General features: G+C 43.3%; 1 protein-coding gene across 2 annotated transcripts in view; it reads right to left on the bottom strand.

Annotated features, from left to right (window-relative positions):
• Positions 1-19,548, bottom strand: part of LOC124717107 (protein crooked neck) — an 82,731-nt gene that overhangs the window by 4,982 nt on the left and 58,201 nt on the right. For both annotated transcript variants that reach the window (XM_047243818.1, XM_047243819.1), the window contains 2 exons: positions 12,912-13,172; positions 140-421 (listed from right to left, as the gene is read on the bottom strand). In XM_047243818.1, coding sequence (XP_047099774.1) covers positions 152-421; positions 12,912-13,172 — 531 coding nt within the window. In that variant the 3' untranslated portion in view covers positions 140-151. The remainder of the gene's footprint in view (positions 1-139; positions 422-12,911; positions 13,173-19,548) is intronic.

Genomic DNA, 19,548 nt, shown 5'->3' with positions numbered 1-19,548 from the left:
GTGGCACCTACAAAGAGAACACTTACAAAGTAAATGTGGCAGACAAAATTAAAAAGAAGGAAAGGTATAACGAATTAGCATATGTTCATCATCATCTAGCAAAGTTCACATTCACTGTGAGGTGTCAATGGCTGCATACCTGCAAACACTTTCACGATTCATTTCGTGGCCCATCGCTGTCCTGGTCGCCTTCCTGTTCCTCCTCTTCTTCACTGTCACTGTCACTGATGCTGTCATCAGCATCCAGGTTAGGATCATCAAGCCCTGCTTCCCCTGCTCCCGATTCGGCCTCCTCCTGTTGCTGCTGCTGTTCTTGTTTCCTCTTCCAGGCCTTTGCCATCTCCAGCAGCTTAAGGTTCGGTTTCGTCGCCTCATCTTCGGGGAAGATGTAGTCGAAGAACTCCTCCCAACCTTCCTCAGACTGAAAAAAAGGGAAAATCAGATCTTCCTCTCCAAAACTGCTACAAACAAGATAAAAATGGTCCCTTTCAATGTAATATGTCAACATTTTTGGGCACATTTTGTTTCACAAAATGCATCCTAACAGCCACAGAAAAATGAGGCTTGATTGATCCAATGTTAGCATACTGGAGAATATATTAATCACTGTTACAGCTACCATTTGACTTCATTCAGATTCTGAAGATTTCAGCCTTAAAAGAGGGGTCAGCCATTCTATGCCACCAAATATTCTCAGCAGCCTTAGAGGAAGTTTTCAGATCCTTAAATCAGAAAAAGAACCATTTCATTTAGTTGCTGACATTGGCACTTTTGATGCAAAGATAAACTTCAACAACAAATGGGCAACCTTAAACGGTACTGTTTGAAAGCAGACCTGCGAATTAATTGAAGAGTGGAAATGAAAACTATTCTAAGTACTCTTCTGTTCTCGGTAGTCTGTTACATGTTTCTAGAATTGTTCCAACTGTAACAACCATAGACAACAGATATGCATTCAATGAGTCAGTTGTGGACACCTAGCACTGGACATGCAGCCACAGTGTGTCAACACTGTCATAAAACACAATGGAGCAATGAATTGAACATCAGCAATGAATTGAACATCTCTAAATAAAGTGTTGAAGACATTCTCCAGAACATTTTAAAGAAGAGAAAACTGTGAGAGAGGTTTATGCTACACACCCTCAACTCTCGAACAATTGGATATAGACACTTGTCACAACTTGCTTGAATTAAAAAATATGGAAAATTCTTTTCTGATAAATGTCACCACAGGTGACAAAAGTTAATATCAATACAAGTCTACCACAAAACGGAAAAGAGCAGAACGGGTCCCTGATGGTTCGCCAAGACCAAAGAAGTTGCGAATGTGATGTGCAAGATTAACATGAAGCACTTTCTTGAGAGTTGCTCATTGGTGTATGAATGCTCTGTGCATTGCTCACGTGGGAGAAGACCATGTAGAACATGGCATTAAAACCATCACCTCACCTTTTCTCTTTTTTTTTTTTTATCCAGTCCCAAAAGCATTTTGACTGACAAGATATAGAAAATCCTAGCAGTAATCCAAAAGAAACATGTGGAACTCACATACACACAGACTGATGAATTCATGAAACTCTTCCAGCCAACCATAAGTTGCAACTATTTTACATTTAATGGTAACATTTATAAGCAGTCAAATGTTCTAACAATGGTATCATAATAGGGTCATTTCAAAAGTCCTGCACATTGCACATATGCGAATGTTACAGTGCCATGATAAAGCTGAAATTTATGTTGAGTTGTGAACGAGAGTTTGTGTGTGATGGTTGTATATGTGTTTGCTCGTTCATGTGGCTGTATCATGAGTAATTCAGTTTTAAAATGCAAGCTGAAATGAGTCAGACTGCTTACACATAGTGACCAGCATTCCTATATGAAAATCAAATCCCTACATGGAAATAACCCACAAGAGATTTACAAAACTTTAAGTGAGGTGTGTGGGAATAGTGCAGTGGATCACAGCACACTATCAATATGGTCTGCTCGTTTCATGAAGAGATATATATATATATATATATAAAAAAAAGAAAGGTGATGAAACTTACCAAACAAAAGCGCTGGCAGGTCGATAGACACACAAACAAACACAAACATACACACAAAATTCTAGCTTTCGCAACCAATGGTTGCCTCGTCAGGAAAGAGGGAAGGAGAAGGAAAGACAAAAGGATATGGGTTCTAAGGGAGAGGGTAAGGAGTCATTCCAATCCCGGGAGCGGAAAGACTTACCTTAGGGGGAAAAAAGGACAGGTATACACTCGCACACACACACATATCCATCCACACATACACAGACACAAGCAGACATTTGTAAAGGCAAAGAGTTTGGGCAGAGATGTCAGTCGGGGCAGATGTACAGAGGCAAAGATGAAGTTGAAAGACAGGTGAGGTATGAGCGGCGGCAAATTGAAATTAGAAATTAGCGGAGATTGAGGCCTGGCGGATAGCGAGAAGAAAGGATATGCTGAAGGGCAAGTTCCCATCTCCGGAGTTCTGACAGGTTGGTGTTAGTGGGAAGTATCCAGATAACCCGGATGGTGTAACACTGTGCCAAGATGTGCTGGCCGTGCACCAAGGCATGTTTAGCCACAGGGTGATCCTCATTACCAACAAACACTGTCTGCCTGTGTCCATTCATGCGAATGGACAGTTTGTTGCTGGTCATTCCCACATAGAACGCTTCACAGTGTAGGCAGGTCAGTTGGTAAATCACGTGGGTGCTTTCACACGTGGCTCTGCCTTTGATCGTGTACACCTTCCGGGTTACAGGACTGGAATAGGTGGTGGTGGGAGGGTGCATGGGACAGGTTTTACACCGGGGGCGGTTACAGGGGTAGGAGCCAGAGGGTAGGGAAGGTGGTTTGGGGATTTCATAGGGATGAACTAAGAGGTTGCGAAGGTTAGGTGGACGGCGGAAAGACACTCTTGGTGGAGTGGGGAGGATTTCATGAAGGATGGATCTCATTTCAGGGCAGGATTTGAGGAAGTCGTATCCCTGCTGGAGAGCCACATTCAGAATCTGATCCAGTCCCGGAAAGTATCCCGTCACAAGTGGGGCACTTTTGGGGTTCTTCTGTGGAAGGTTCCGGGTTTGAGGAGATGAGGATGTGGCTCTGGTTATTTGCTTCTGTACCAGGTTGAGAGGGTAGTTACGGGATGCAAAAGCTGTTTTCAGGTTGTTGGTGTAATGGTTCAAGGATTCCGGACTGGAGCAGATTCGTTTGCCACGAAGACCAAGGCTGTAGGGAAGGGACCGTTTGATGTGGAATGGGTGGCAGCTGTCACAATGGAGGTACTGTTGCTTGTTGGTGGGTTTAATGTGGACGGACGTGTGAAGCTGGCCATTGGACAGGTGGAGGTCAACGTCAAGGAAAGTGGCATGGGATTTGGAGTAGGACCAGGTGAATCTGATGGAACCAAAGGAGTTAAGGTTGGAGAGGAAATTCTGGAGTTCTTCTTCACTGTGAGTCCAGATCACGAAAATGTCATCAATAAATCTGTACCAAACTTCGGGTTGGCAGGCCTGGGTAACCAGGAAGGCTTCCTCTAAGCGACCCATGAATAGGTTGGCATACGAGGGGGCCATCCTGGTACCCATGGCTGTTCCCTTTAATTGTTGGTATGTCTGGCCTTCAAAAGTGAAGAAGTTGTGGGTCAGGATGAAGCTGGCTAAGGTAATGAGGAAAGAGGTTTTAGGTAGGGCGGCAGGTGATCGGCGTGAAAGGAAGTGCTCCATCGCAGCGAGGCCCTGGACATGCGGAATATTTGTGTATAAGGAAGTGGCATCAATGGTTACAAGGATGGTTTCCGGGGGTAACAGACTGGGTAGGGATTCCAGGCGTTTGAGAAAGTGGTTGGTGTCTTTGATGAAGGATGGGAGACTGCATGTAATGGGTTGAAGGTGTTGATCTACGTAGGCAGAGATGCGTTCGGTGGGGGCTTGGTAACCAGCTACAATGGGACGGCCGGGATGATTGGGTTTGTGAATTTTGGGAAGAAGGTAGAAGGTAGGGGTGCGGGGTGTTGGTGGGGTCAGGAGGTTGATGGAGTCGGGTGAAAGGTTTTGTAGGGGGCCTAAGGTTCTGAGGATTCCTTGAAGCTCCGCCTGGACATAAGGAATGGGATTGCCTTGGCAAACTTTGTAAGTAGTGTTGTCTGTAAGCTGACGCAGTCCCTCAGCCACATACTCCCGACGATCAAGTACCACAGTTGTGGAACCCTTGTCCGCCGGAAGAATGACGATGGATCGGTCAGCCTTCAGATCACGGATAGCCTGGGCTTCAGCAGTGGTGATGTTGGGAGTAGGATTAAGGTTTTTTAAGAAGGATTGAGAGGCAAGGCTGGAAGTCAGAAATTCCTGGAAGGTTAGGAGAGGGTGATTTTGAGGAAGAGGAGGTGGGTCCCGCTGTGACGGAGGACGGAACTGTTCCAGGCATGGTTCAATTTGGATAGTGTCTTGGGGAATTGGATCATTAGGAGTAGGATTAGGATCATTTTTCTTCGTGGCAAAGTGATATTTCCAGCAGAGAGTACGGGTGTAGGACAGTAAATCTTTGACGAGGGCTGTTTGGTTAAATCTGGGAGTGGGGCTGAAGGTGAGGCCTTTGGATAGGACAGAGGTTTCGGATTGGGAGAGAGGTTTGGAGGAAAGGTTAACTACTGAATTGGGGTGTTGTGGTTCCAGATTGCGTTGATTGGAATTTAGAGGTTTTGGAGGGAGTGGAGCTGGAAGTGGGAGATTGAGTAGATGGGAGAGACTGGGTTTGTGTGCAATGAGAGGAGGTTGAGGTTTGCTGGAAAGGTTGTGAAGGGTGAGTGAGTTGCCTTTCCGGAGGTGGGAAACCAGGAGATTGGATAGTTTTTTAAGGTGGAGGGTGGCATGCTGTTCTAATTTGCGGTTGGCCTGTAGGAGGATGCTCTGAACAACAGGTGTGGATGTGGGAGAGGAAAGATTGAGGATTTTTATAAAGGATAGGAGTTGATGGGCGTGTTGATTGGCTGAGTGGATGTGTAGGTGAAGGATTAGGTGGGTGAGGGCAATGGATTGTTTGGTTTGGAACTGGTATAGGGACTGATGGAAAGAAGGGTTGCAGCCAGAGATGGGAACTTTAAGTGTGAGGCCTTTGGGGGTGATGCCAAATGTCAGACAAGCCTGAGAAAATAAAATATGGGAGTGTAATCTGGCTAGGGCGAAGGCATGTTTGCGGAGGGAATGTAAATAAAACTTAATGGGGTCGTTGTGAAGGTGTTGTGAGGGTGACATGGTACTAGAAGGTGGAAAGTGGAACACGAGGCTGAAATGAAAATGAAAATAAATATGAAAAAATATGGGGAGAGATGAAGGTAAAATTAGAAAGCAAATGGAGATCTGGTGTGAAAAAAGGCGAAAAAGGGTTGGTTAGGGCTGGGCTATGTTGATCCTGTGGTGAACTTGTGTAGGTAGATAATGATGTGCATAAAGGTTAGGTGGTTGTGTTGCCGCCAAAACACGTTAAAGGGTGGAGAAATTCGGGAAAATTTCGAAAAAACTACGTGAGGATGTATTAAAAGGAGTGGTTTGGTGGTGGCAGATTATGGAAATGAAGCTAACAATTGTTTGATGAAGAAATAATGACGTTAAAACCTGTGGGAAGCGGCTAAAAATGATCGGTGATGTGAGAAAAACGGAAATGGAAATAAAGCAAAAGTTATTAAAACTGCCGAAAGGGTTGTTTAATAGCTAAAAGGAACTGTTTGTGGACTGGAAACGGTGGATTTTATAGCAGCAAAGCGGGAAAAAAAAAAAAAAATATTTTTGGTTATGGTTTCGAAGTGATTTACGTATTATTGAGTGTATATCGACGGGATAAAATTGTATACTGGATTACGGTAAAAAGGGAGAAGGTGAATAGAAAGTGAAACTGCTGGCAAAAACAGAAGGAGGAAATAAGACGACAGAAAAGACTTCGAAATGTAACAGTGACAATAACAATAACGATAACAATAACAAACGTGATTGTTGGCTTCAAATTAATGATATGAATATAATAGAGGGAAACATTCCACGTGGGAAAAATATATCTAAAAAGAAAGATGATGAAACTTACCAAACAAAAGCGCTGGCAGGTCGATAGACACACAAACATACACACAAAATTCTAGCTTTCGCAACCAATGGTTGCCTCGTCAGGAAAGAGGGAAGGAGAAGGAAAGACAAAAGGATATGGGTTCTAAGGGAGAGGGTAAGGAGTCATTCCAATCCCGGGAGCGGAAAGACTTACCTTAGGGGGAAAAAAGGACAGGTATACACTCGCACACACACACATATCCATCCACACATACACAGACACAAGCAGACATTTGTAAAGGCAAAGAGTTTGGGCAGAGATGTCAGTCGGGGCAGATGTACAGAGGCAAAGATGAAGTTGAAAGACAGGTGAGGTATGAGCGGCGGCAAATTGAAATTAGAAATTAGCGGAGATTGAGGCCTGGCGGATAGCGAGAAGAAAGGATATGCTGAAGGGCAAGTTCCCATCTCCGGAGTTCTGACAGGTTGGTGTTAGTGGGAAGTATCCAGATAACCCGGATGGTGTAACACTGTGCCAAGATGTGCTGGCCGTGCACCAAGGCATGTTTAGCCACAGGGTGATCCTCATTACCAACAAACACTGTCTGCCTGTGTCCATTCATGCGAATGGACAGTTTGTTGCTGGTCATTCCCACATAGAACGCTTCACAGTGTAGGCAGGTCAGTTGGTAAATCACGTGGGTGCTTTCACACGTGGCTCTGCCTTTGATCGTGTACACCTTCCGGGTTACAGGACTGGAATAGGTGGTGGTGGGAGGGTGCATGGGACAGGTTTTACACCGGGGGCGGTTACAGGGGTAGGAGCCAGAGGGTAGGGAAGGTGGTTTGGGGATTTCATAGGGATGAACTAAGAGGTTGCGAAGGTTAGGTGGACGGCGGAAAGACACTCTTGGTGGAGTGGGGAGGATTTCATGAAGGATGGATCTCATTTCAGGGCAGGATTTGAGGAAGTCGTATCCCTGCTGGAGAGCCACATTCAGAATCTGATCCAGTCCCGGAAAGTATCCCGTCACAAGTGGGGCACTTTTGGGGTTCTTCTGTGGAAGGTTCCGGGTTTGAGGAGATGAGGATGTGGCTCTGGTTATTTGCTTCTGTACCAGGTCGAGAGGGTAGTTACGGGATGCAAAAGCTGTTTTCAGGTTGTTGGTGTAATGGTTCAAGGATTCCGGACTGGAGCAGATTCGTTTGCCACGAAGACCAAGGCTGTAGGGAAGGGACCGTTTGATGTGGAATGGGTGGCAGCTGTCATAATGGAGGTACTGTTGCTTGTTGGTGGGTTTAATGTGGACGGACGTGTGAAGCTGGCCATTGGACAGGTGGAGGTCAACGTCAAGGAAAGTGGCATGGGATTTGGAGTAGGACCAGGTGAATCTGATGGAACCAAAGGAGTTAAGGTTGGAGAGGAAATTCTGGAGTTCTTCTTCACTGTGAGTCCAGATCACGAAAATGTCATCAATAAATCTGTACCAAACTTCGGGTTGGCAGGCCTGGGTAACCAGGAAGGCTTCCTCTAAGCGACCCATGAATAGGTTGGCATACAAGGGGGCTTACCGAACAAAAGCGCTGGCAGGTGTATATATATATATATATATATATATATATATATATATATATATAGAAGGAAACATTCCATGTGGGAAAAAATATATCTAAGAACAAAGATGATGTGACTTACCAAACGAAAGCGCTGGCACGTCGATAGACACACAAACATACACACAAAATTCTAGCTTTCGCAACCAACGGTTGCCTCGTCAGGAAAGAGGGAAGAAGAGGGAAAGACGAAAGGATTTGGGTTTTAAGGGAGAGGGAAAAAAGGACGGGTATACACTCGCACACACACACACACACATATCCATCCACACATATATAGACACAAGCAGACATATACAGAGGCAAAGAGTTTGGGCAACCGTTGGTTGCGAAAGCTAGAATTTTGTGTGTATGTATGTGTTTGTCTGTGTGTCTATCGATGTGCCAGCGCTTTCATTTGGTAAGTCACATCATCTTTGTTTTTAGATATATTTTTTCCCACGTGGAATGTTTCCTTCTATTATATTCATATCATTAATTTGAACCCAAGAATTACGTTTGTTATTGTCACTGTTGCATTTCGAAATCTTTTCTGTCGTCTTATTTTCTCTTTTTGTTTTTGCCAGTAGTTTCAATTTGTATTCACCTTCTCCTTTTTACTGTAATCTACTATACAATTTTATCCCGCCTATATATACTCAACAATACGTCACCCACCTCCAAACCATAACCAAAAAAATTTTTTTTCCGCTTTCAAGACTACCGCTGCTATAAAATCCACAGTTTCTAGTCCACAGACAGTTCCTTTCACCTATTAAACAACCATTTCATCTAGTTCTGATAACTTTCGCTTTATTTCCATTTCCGTTTTTCGCACATCACTGATAATTTTTAGCCACTTCCCACGGGTTTTAACGTCATTATTTCTTCGCCAGACAATTGTTAGCCTCATTTTCATAATCTGACACCACAAAACCACTCCTTTTAATACATTTACACGCAGTTTTTTCGAAATTTTCCCGATTTTCTCCATCCTTTAACGTGTTTTGGCGGCAACACAACCACCTAACCTTTGTGCACATCGTTGACTACCAACCCAAGTTCACCACAGGATCAACATAGCCCAGCTTTAACCAACACTTTTTCCCCTTTCTTCACAACAGATCTCCAGTTACTTTCTCCAGTTATTTTCATTTTAATTTCAACCTCATGTTACACTTTCCACCTTCTAATACCATGTCACCCTCACAACACCCCCACAACGACCCCATTAAGTTTTATTTACATTCCCTCCGCAAACATGCCTTCACCCTAGCCAGATTACGCTCGCATATTTTATTTTCTCATGCTTGTCTGACATATGGCATTACCCCAAAAGGCCTCACACTTAAAGTTCCCATCTCTGGCTGCAACCCTTCTTTCCATCAGTCCCTATACCAGTTCCAAACTGAACAATCCATTGCCTTCACCCACCTAATCCTTCACCTACACATCAACTCAGCCAATGAACACACCCGTCAACTCCTATCCTTAATAAAAGTCCTCAATCTTTCCTCTCCCACATCCACACCTGCTATTCAGAGCATCCTCCTACAGGCCAACCACAAATTAGAACAGCATGCCACCCTTCACCTCAAAAAACTATCCAATCTCCTGGTTTCCCACCTCCGGAAAGGCAACTCACTCACCCTTCACAACCTTTCCAGCAAACCTCAACCTCCTCTCATTGCACACAAACCCAGTCTCTCCCATCTACTCAATCTCCCACTTCCAGCTCCACTCCCTCCAAAACCTCAAAATTCCAATCAACACAATCTGGTACCACAACACCCTAATTCAGTAGTTAACCTTTCCTCCAAACCTCTCTCCCAATCCGAAACCTCTGTCCTATCCAAAGGCCTCACCTTCAGCCCCACTCCCAGATTCAACCAAACAGCCCTCGTCAAAGATTTACTGTCCTACACTCGTACTCTCTGCTGGAAGTATCACTTTGCCACAAAGAAAAATGATCCTAATCCTACCCCTAATGATCCAACTCCCCAAGACACTATCCAAATTGAACCCTGCCTGGAACAGTTCCGTCCTCTGTCACAGCGGGACCCACCTCCTCTTCCTCAAAATCACCCTCTCCAAACCTTCCAGGAATTTCTGACTTCCAGCCTTGCCTCTCAATCCTTCTTAAAAAACTTTAATCCTACTCCCAACATCACCACTGCTGAAGCCCAGGCTATCCGTGGTCTGAAGGCTGACCGGTCCATCGTCATTCTTCCGGCGGACAAGGGTTCCACGACCGTGGTACTTGATCGTCGGGAGTGTGTGGCTGAGGGACTGCGTCAGCTTTCAGACAACACCACATACAAAGTTTGCCTAGGTAATCCCATTCCTGATGTCCAGGCTGAGCTTCAAGGAATCCTCAGAACCTTAGGCCCCCTACAAAACCTTTCACCTGACTCCATCAACCTCCTGACCCCACCGACACCCCGCACCCCTACCTTCTACCTTCTTCCTAAAATTCACAAACCCAATCATCCCAGCCGCCCCATTGTAGCTGGTTACCAAGCCCCCCACAGAACGTATCTCTGCCTACGTAGAGCAACACCTTCAACCCATTACATGCAGTCTCCCATCCTTCATCAAAGACACCAACCACTTTCTCGAACGCCTGGAATCCTTACCCAATCCGTTACCCCCGGAAACCATCCTTGTAACCATTGATGCCACTTCCTTATACACAAATATCCCGCACGTCCAGGGCCTCGTTGTGATGGAGCCCTTCCTTTCACGCCGATCACCTGCCACCCTACCTAAAACCTCTTTCTTCATTACCTTAGCCAGCTTCATCCTGACCTACAATTTCTTCACTTTTGAAGACCAGACATACCAACAATTAAAGAGAACAGCCATGGGTACCAGGATGGCCCCTTCGTACGCCAACCTATTCATGGGTCACTTAGAGGAAGCCTTCTTGGTTACCCAGGCCTGCCAACCCAAAGTTTGGTACAGATTTATTGATGACATCTTCATGATCTGGACTCACAGTGAAGAAGAACTCCAGATTTTCCTCTCCAACCTCAACTCCTTTGGTTCCATCAGATTCACCTGGTCCTACTCCAAATCCCATGCCACTTTCCTTGATGTTGATCTCCACCTGTCCAATGGCCAGCTTCACACGCCCGTCCACATCAAACCCACCAACAAGCAACAGTACCTCCATTATGACAGCTGCCACCCATTCCACATCAAACGGTCCCTTCCCTAGGTCTTCGTGGCAAACGAATCTGCTCCAGTCCGGAACCCTGAACCATTACACCAACAACCTGACAACAGCTTTCACATCCCGCAACTACCCTCCCGACCTGGTACAGAAGCAAATAACCAGAGCCACTTCCTCATCCTCTCAAACCCAGAACCTCTCACAGAAGAACCACAAAAGTGCCCCACTTGTGACAGGATACTTTCCGGGACTGGATCAGACTCTGAATGTGGCTCTCCAGCAGGGATAAGACTTCCTCAAATCCTGCCCTGAAATGAGATCCATCCTTCATGAAATCCTCCCCACTCCACCAAGAGTGTCTTTCTGCCGGCCACCTAACCTTCGTAACCTGTTAGTTCATCCCTATGAAATCCCCAAACCATCTTCCCTACCCTCTGGCTCCTACCCTTGTAACTGCCCCTGGTGTAAAACCTGTCCCATGCACCCTCCCACCACCACCTACTCCAGTCCTGTAACCTGGAAGGTGTACACGATCAAAGGCAGAGCCACGTGTGAAAGCACCCACGTGATTTACCAACTGACCTGCCTACACTGTGATGCATTCTATGTGGGAATGACCAGCAACAAACTGTCCATTCGCATGAATGGACACAGGCAGACAGTGTTTGTTGGTAATGAGGATCACCCTGTGGCTAAACATGCCTTGGTGCACGGCCAGCACATCTTGGCACAGTGTTACACCGTCCGGGTCATCTGGATACTTCCCACCAACACCAACCTATCCGAACTCCGGAGATGGGAACTTGCTCTTCAATATATCCTCTCTTCCCGTTACCCACCAGGCCTCAATCTCCGCTAATTTCAAGTTGCCGCCACTCATACCTCACCTGTCATTCAACATCATCTTTGCCTCTTCACTTCTGCCTCGACTGACATCTCTGCCCAAACTCTTTGTCTTTAAATATGTCTGCTTGTGTCTGTATATGTGTGGATGGATATATGTGTGTGTGTGTGTGTGTGTGTGTGTGTGTGTGTGTGTGTGTGTGTGTGTATACCCGTCCTTTTTTCCCCCTAAGGTAAGTCTTTCCAGTCCCGGGATTGGAATGACTCCTTACCCTCTCCCTTAAAACCCACATACTTTCGTCTTTCCCTCTCCTTCCCTCTTTCCTGATGAGGCAACAGTTTGTTGGGAAAGCTTGAATTTTGTGTGTGTGTTTGTGTTTATTTGTGTGTCTATCAACATACCAACGCTTTCGTTTGGTAAGTTACATCATCTTTGTATTTAGATACATTTTCCTGGCTAACACCACAATCCCTGGAACTTTATGTCATCTGAATATTCATAAAAAAAGTGGCACACAGGTCAGTGCTGCACAGGGTAAATAAAATATCTTTTACATGACCATGCAACAGGAAATAAAAAAAGTGGAAATATTACAGTTGCCAATGACTACACAGCTTTCATGGTTGACTTACTACTAGGCACAGTAAACACAAGACCCTCACACAACCACTCCACAGAAGAAGATAAAAACAAAACATTAATGTACATACATACTGTACACTGGCAATATATTACAAAAGGTTTAAAATGTCCACAAATACCACAAAGAAATAATGGGATTTTCTACATCTAATAAACTACAACACAACCTAACATAAAATAAAGAGTAACAATGAATCATATTCAAATTCTGGAATATACAAAATAACATGCCAGTTTAATGTGGACTCCAAACTCCAGAAGTAATATGTGACAGAAAGTGTCCTAGAACTGATGGGAGATTCAATGCTACCTGTGGGTATATAATCAGAAACTTAAGCACTAAGCCACCAAGCCACACTATGAAAAGTTGCACAACAGTATATTTTCACCACTCCCTGTACTTTGAACATCTCTCTCTCTCTCTCTCTCTCTCTCTCTCTCTCTCTCTCTCTCTCTGTGTGTGTGTGTGTGTGTGTGTGTGTGTGTGTGTGAGAGAGAGAGAGAGAGAGAGAGAGAGAGAGAGAGAGAGAGAAATTGATTTGTGTGACAGGTCTTAATGCAATTATGAAAAAGCAAAGTATCTACAAGAACAGGACGCTGCTCACCCCATCATCAGCCTGCACACGCTGCCGTTTCTTGACCCTGCGTGGCATGCGCGCCTGCACCCCAGCTACAGAGTCTGCATCACCATGACGCTTCTCAAAGTCGCGCCACGCCTCCAGCAACATCACCCTCTCCTCCTTGTCCTGGGCACTCCGCAGTGCCTGGTTTGCTCTCTCGAACACGCGGCGGGCAAGGGCTACAGCTGCCTCTGGATCTTCACCTCCGACAGCCGACATCTCAAATTGGGCATAGCTCATCCATACCTATAACGGCCGGAAGCAGACTGTGTGATGCAGAAGGTCTCATACATGATAAAAAATAATATTTCAGTTAAAAGCTAGTGGATTACTGATAACTGTGTGCCAAAACATGTAACAAAAACTAGGACACGTTATGCACATGAAGAGACAGGAATAAATTGTTTTATTTTATGACCACTTTCAGTGATATTTTTTGGATTTTAGTATTATTTATTCCCAACTGTGTTTTTACTTTTATACAGCCAATTTTCCTTTATTTCTATTTGTTTTTCTATAAATAAGAGACAAGAAAGGTAACAAGAAACAAAGTTTCACAAAAAAGTAAGGATGTTGAGGTCACACACACAAGAAATCGTGGTAGGATTGTGATCTCAACAAATGAATAACTAAATTAGCGTAGCTGAGAACAAGTTCATGTGAGTGAAAGAGTCATGTAACAAGCAACATTGATGTAAATGTATTTTCAGTGAGGTTGCTCAATGTGTTTTGCGTTGTCAATGTCAGTGAGCAGTGTCATTTTGACTACACAATATCTGACACTGACATTCAGTTGCATGTAAGCTAACTCCAACACTTATAGTGGTTGACAATGAATCGCTTTTCTTAAAGGTAAGGAGTTTACCTTCTGTATTTTTGGGTGCCAATTCAATCACATGGAGATTTATATAAATTGAAAAGTTCTTTGAAGTGTGCAAAACGTAGGTATTTAATCTTTATAATAAAGCCATTATTGTTTCATGAACATTTGCAATGTAACTTGCTATATATATATATATGTCTGCTTGTGTCTGTATGTGTGGATGGATGTGTGCGTGTGTGTGTGCGAGTGTATACCTGTCCTTTTTTCCCCCTAAGGTAAGTCTTTCCGCTCCCGGGATTGGAATGACTCCTTACCCTCTCCCTTAAAACCCACTTCCTTTCGTCTTCCCCTCTCCTTCCCTCTTTCCTGATGAGGCAACAGTTTGTTGCGAAAGCTTGAATTTTGTGTGTATGTTTGTGTTTGTTTGTGTGTCTATCGACCTGGCAGCGCTTTTGTTCGGTAAGTCACCTCATCTTTGTTTTTTTATATATAATTTTTCCCACGTGGAATGTTTCCTTCCATTATATATATATATATATATGTATATATATATATATATATATATATATATATATATATATATATATATATATATATATAATTTTCTAGTCTACTACAGAGCCACCCATATACAGGATGTGCCTTCAAACCTCTCACATTTCAAAGTCCCAGGGGAACAAACTGCAACAGATATGATAATGACACTGCATGCACTATTGCTAGAGGATCTCAAAGAATTTATACTCCCTTGTCAGATGTGCTAATTATTGTCACCAGAGCACAGCATGATCACATGAAGGGAAAATGGCAACTCCACAGCAGCATGTACACGCAGTAGCATTGTTAGCAGAAACAAAATAACCAATTACTATGCAAAGAAATCATTGTAGGTTGTATGGATGTCATTCAGCTGATGTGGAAACAGTTAAGTGCATGTCATAGTGTTTAGGAAGGGACAGTGGAGGACATCAGACAACAATTTCTCAGAAGTTCATGCAAGTCAACTGTTTAGGTATCTCCGCAATTTAAGGTATCCCGAGCAACATTGTTTTATGTAGTATATCAACATCTTTATATATGTCTACAAAGTGCAAATTCTGCAATATCTGATGTCGAACAACAAACCATGCCAACAACAATTTGCTATGGATATGCCGCCGAATACTGACACAAATACCAGCTTCCTGGAAAGATGCTTTTTTTCATGTATCAGGAATGGTCAGCATAATATTTGGATTTGGGGCTCACTGCACCCGGATGCTGTCATTAAACATGTTTGTAATAGGCCTAAACTGAACATCTGGTGTGTGGGATAAGGAACACATGACAGGATTGTTGGACTGTTCATCTTAATAGAAAACACAGTTAATGGGTCAGTGCATCTGGACATGTTGGAGCAGCTTATATTCCCTCAGATACAAGACTTGCAAACCATCATCATTATCTTTCAACAAGACAAAGCTCCACCACACTGGTTGATGGCTGTTTGCAAGTTCCCAGATATTAAATTTCCCAATTGCTGGATCAGACGCAGGTGATGCAATGCATGGCTACCACATTACACCAAACATTACCCACTGGATTTCTTCTGACATTCGTGACAGACCGTGTGTATGTGACCAGAGCAAATGATATTCTTATGTTAAAATGTTGCATCACTGAGGCGATTGCAACAATGACTGAGGACATGCTATAATGAACTACGAAACAAATTGAATCCATGCTGCTTCATATTACATATGGTTCACATGTAGAGGTGTACACATGGTTACTAAATGAACTCTTCCGAGATGCTGAAACATGATGCAATTGCATTATCATAAATAGTGTAGGTTTTTTTCTGGGCCTTTGAAATGTGAGGGATTTGAAAGGGATACACTGTAATTATATTAGATAGTAATCTCAAAGCCTTACATTTGTTTTGCAGGCCACTTCTCATGCAAATCTTAACAACTGATGATAAACTGACTGGTACCGGCTTTTGCAAATTTCAAGGCTTCAAGAGATGATATTAATGCTCGTGACCACTTCTGCTACATCTGCAGTAAAATTGCAGTGAAAAAGCAGCAGCAGACAATCTCAAACTTTGTTGAAGTGTGTTTTGTGTAGTTTGGCATAAAGACTAGTCATCACAACACGTCATGGGCCAAACATCGAGTGTCTTCAAGTTGTGATGAAGGACTGTGCATGTGCTCTAAGCAACGGCTGAAATTTTTGTACTTTGAGGTGCCAATGGTACGGTGGAAATCTTGAAATCACAAACATGAATTATTAACAATATTATGAAAATGCTAGATGCCACTCAGCATATAGCGGAGATGCTGAGTCGCAGATAGGCGCAGCAAAGAGGCTGCCACAAAATAAGCTTTCAGCCAGCAAGGCCTTTGTCAAAAATAGACAAAACATTCACTCGCGCATGTGCGCGCGCACCCAAACGCACGCGCGCGCGTGCACACACACACACACACACACACACACACACACACACACACACACACACACACACACACAAAGTGTGGCTTCAGCTGCCAGACTGCAGTCGTGTGTGTGTGTGTGTGTGTGTGTGTGTGTGTGTGTGTGTGTGTGTGTGTGTGTCGTCTGTTTTTGACAAAGGCCTTATTGACAGAAAGTTTATTTTGTGACAGTCTTTTCGTTGTGCCTACCTGCAACTCAGCATCTTCGCTATATGGTGAGTAGCAACTATCCTTTTGATAATGATGTTACATTCCATCCTGGATTTTCCATTGTTTAATCATGAAATACTTTCATTCTTGTAACAGACAAAGAAAACTTTAAAAGGAAATCTGTTATCCAAACACCGGATCTTCATTGTGTCCTGTGTCTCATGGATTTGATGCCTGTACCTCTGTCACCTGACAGTTTTAGGGAACATGACATGTCACTTTTCTGATGAAGATTATGCAAGTCAAGACTGCCATTGGCCACAATTGTTTGTACATCTGACTAAAGACCTGTCATTCCTAAAAGATGCTGCACAGCTGTTAATCTCTAGGCTGCATGAAAATAACTTGTTGGGCTCTGGAATTTCTCTCCCTTGGTTATAAGAAACAGAATAAAATATTCTTCCCTTTCTTTTCTCATCACAATGACCTTTTATACTGCTCTGATGTTCCTGATCTGATACATGTGTTTGGAACTTAGCAAAATGCAGAATGGTAGAATTAATTCTCCAAATAGAAGTCTCACAGCTGTCCTCCTCCACTATGGGAACAAATGTGTTTCCATACCTGTTAGATATTCAATAGATTTGAAAGAGAAGAATGATTCTTTAGCCTTTATTGTGAACAAGCCTAATTACAAAGAATACAGGGGGACATATGTGAGGATTTGAAGGTACTCTCCATGACCTTGGTCAATAGGGTGGCTACACCAAGAACCCATGCTCCCTGTGCAAATAGGGCAGTCAAAAAAAGAGGCAATGGTCTCAGAAAATTTGGCTCATTAGAAAAATGTAGTAATCAATACTATAGGGTATCCAGGGAAAGCTTCTGCCTCCACTTCACATAAAACTTTGCATTATGAAACATTTTATTAAAGACTTACCAAAAGACAGTAACACTTTCAAGTACGTGGCCACTAAGTTACCACAGCTGTTAGGATCTATTTCGGCTGAATGTGTTTCGTATGAATTTTCTGGATCTTCATCATTATTTTATATCTGATGTGATAGAGGGAAACCCTTAGCCATGGTTGCCACAAGTTTCCCAAAGTGAAGTTCCCTGAATTCCAGGTAAGTTTTAGAATTTTTCCCTAACAAATTTTGAGATCTCAAGGGTAAGTAAAGACATAAACTGAAAAAATAAATAAATAAATAAATAAAAAATGTAAGGACTACCGCATGTCTCCCCATGTGAGCAAAAATCTTAACGACATCTTTTGTAATGAACTGTTGTTAGGCGGAGAAAGCACGCCAAATGGTATATGGGTTTCATTCAGACCACTGTTGTTATTTTATTTCAATAAAACAATACACATTTGGTGACAAAAGTACACATTTCCTTGGAATTGCAAGACAGATTTAAAATACCTTCACTGATCTTAGAAATAACCTCAGACAAAAGTAGGCCTCTTGAAAGAAGTGTATAAGGCAGGGAAGAGTTGCATAAACCAACACTATAGGTGACCACCAATAAAATGTTGGTTCTACTATGTTCGTTATTGTCGATTCTTAGTCACTGTGTTATGACTATTATTTTACAGGTATTGCGTGATTTTTCTTTTGAGAAATATATGAGTACATAGCGTACAAACGGCCAGTGACTACCACAATTTTCTTCTTCTTATCATCCATAATTTCTCATATATAAATTATTTTTGAAGTGCCAAACTGTGATAGAATAAATAAAATGTCTATAAAACACCACACTCTACAATGTACTTCTGGTGAGGCAGTCGCAATTCCTGAAATCCACTGCCTGTGGCCTCTGGCCTGCCGAGGAGCTCTGCAGTCCTGGGTCCTGCGATACACCACGAAAATCCGCCGCATTGTGTCACACACAAACAGACCACTTCTGTACACAGGTCAGTGGGACTAGACCCAATGGGAAGAGCTTGCACATTAGTGGGAAATGATGGCGGGCTTCAGATTGGCAAGCCCGATTCGTTATAGACATCTGTAGAAATGGCCTGCAGTCTTGACACATCATGGGAGTCCACTCATGTGGCCAGGTATTCATGTGTCACACACACCATGTTGATGAAATGAGACCCAGGTGATCAATCCATGTAACAGATAACTTGTGAAAATACTCTGAGAATCAATACTGATGAGGATAGGTAGCAATTCACCGTAAAGATGATCGCTAAGCCGCGGACAGGCATGTAGAAAAGACAGTCACATTCTCACAACTAAATTTTTGGCCACAGCCTTTGTCAGAAAACAAGAGCATACACACATTCAGTCACTCAGGCACAACTACGCCCACATGACCACCATCTCTGGCTGCTGCATCAACAATCTCTGAGAATCAGATGCAAACAAACCACTCCTAACACCTCCCTACCTCTTGTCAGCAGCTGCTAGGCCAGTGGCAAGAAGTGGTGGCAGCCCTGACTGCAAGCTGAGGGGAACGGCAGGAAGTGGAGGAGCAGTAAGATCGAGGGAGTAGGGAAGCGCCGCACGTACTCAGCTGCACCCAGCCGGTGACCAGGAAACAAACCATTTCATCTACTGAGACAAAAACGAGATTTCTCCTGTGGTTTTTTTTTCTTTTCTTTTCCTAAATTTTCCTGACATCTTTGGAATTCCCTCATTTCCAGAACTTGTGGCAACCCTGTTAGCACTTCATACCTTAACATATCAGAATCACCTACAGTTATTAAGAAATAATTGCACTGTATAAATAAGTAGACCTGTGTTATTGATCACATTCAGTAATTACTGGAATTCAATCACAGTAATCTTTCACTGCTGGTCAAAGGGATTTCTTTCGAACCAAAGCTATTGATTCATGTACACTATATTCATACTGTAACAGTTCAGCTGCACATTAGGAAACGTGAAACATAACAACATTACTTGAGAGTCTTAATTGTGCTGGTTGTGCTTTCATGTGTGGCATACAGCAGATGTTACCAACACATCACCGGGTCAGTTTGACACAGTTAACAGATGTCAGGATCGTATGGGGCAGCCAATGATCAGCTGTTAACCATCTTTATGCCAGAAATTGTGAATTATTTGCACTGTGTGCATGGTCCTGCCCCCACAATCTGCTTTTGCCACACACTGATACATACAGCACTCACGCATTCTTTATACTGAAACAGTTATTAATA

The sequence above is a fragment of the Schistocerca piceifrons genome, chromosome 9 (genome assembly GCF_021461385.2).
Source record: "Schistocerca piceifrons isolate TAMUIC-IGC-003096 chromosome 9, iqSchPice1.1, whole genome shotgun sequence".
Classification (NCBI taxonomy): domain Eukaryota; kingdom Metazoa; phylum Arthropoda; class Insecta; order Orthoptera; family Acrididae; genus Schistocerca; species Schistocerca piceifrons.
This window is presented reverse-complemented; position numbering and strand designations above follow the sequence as displayed.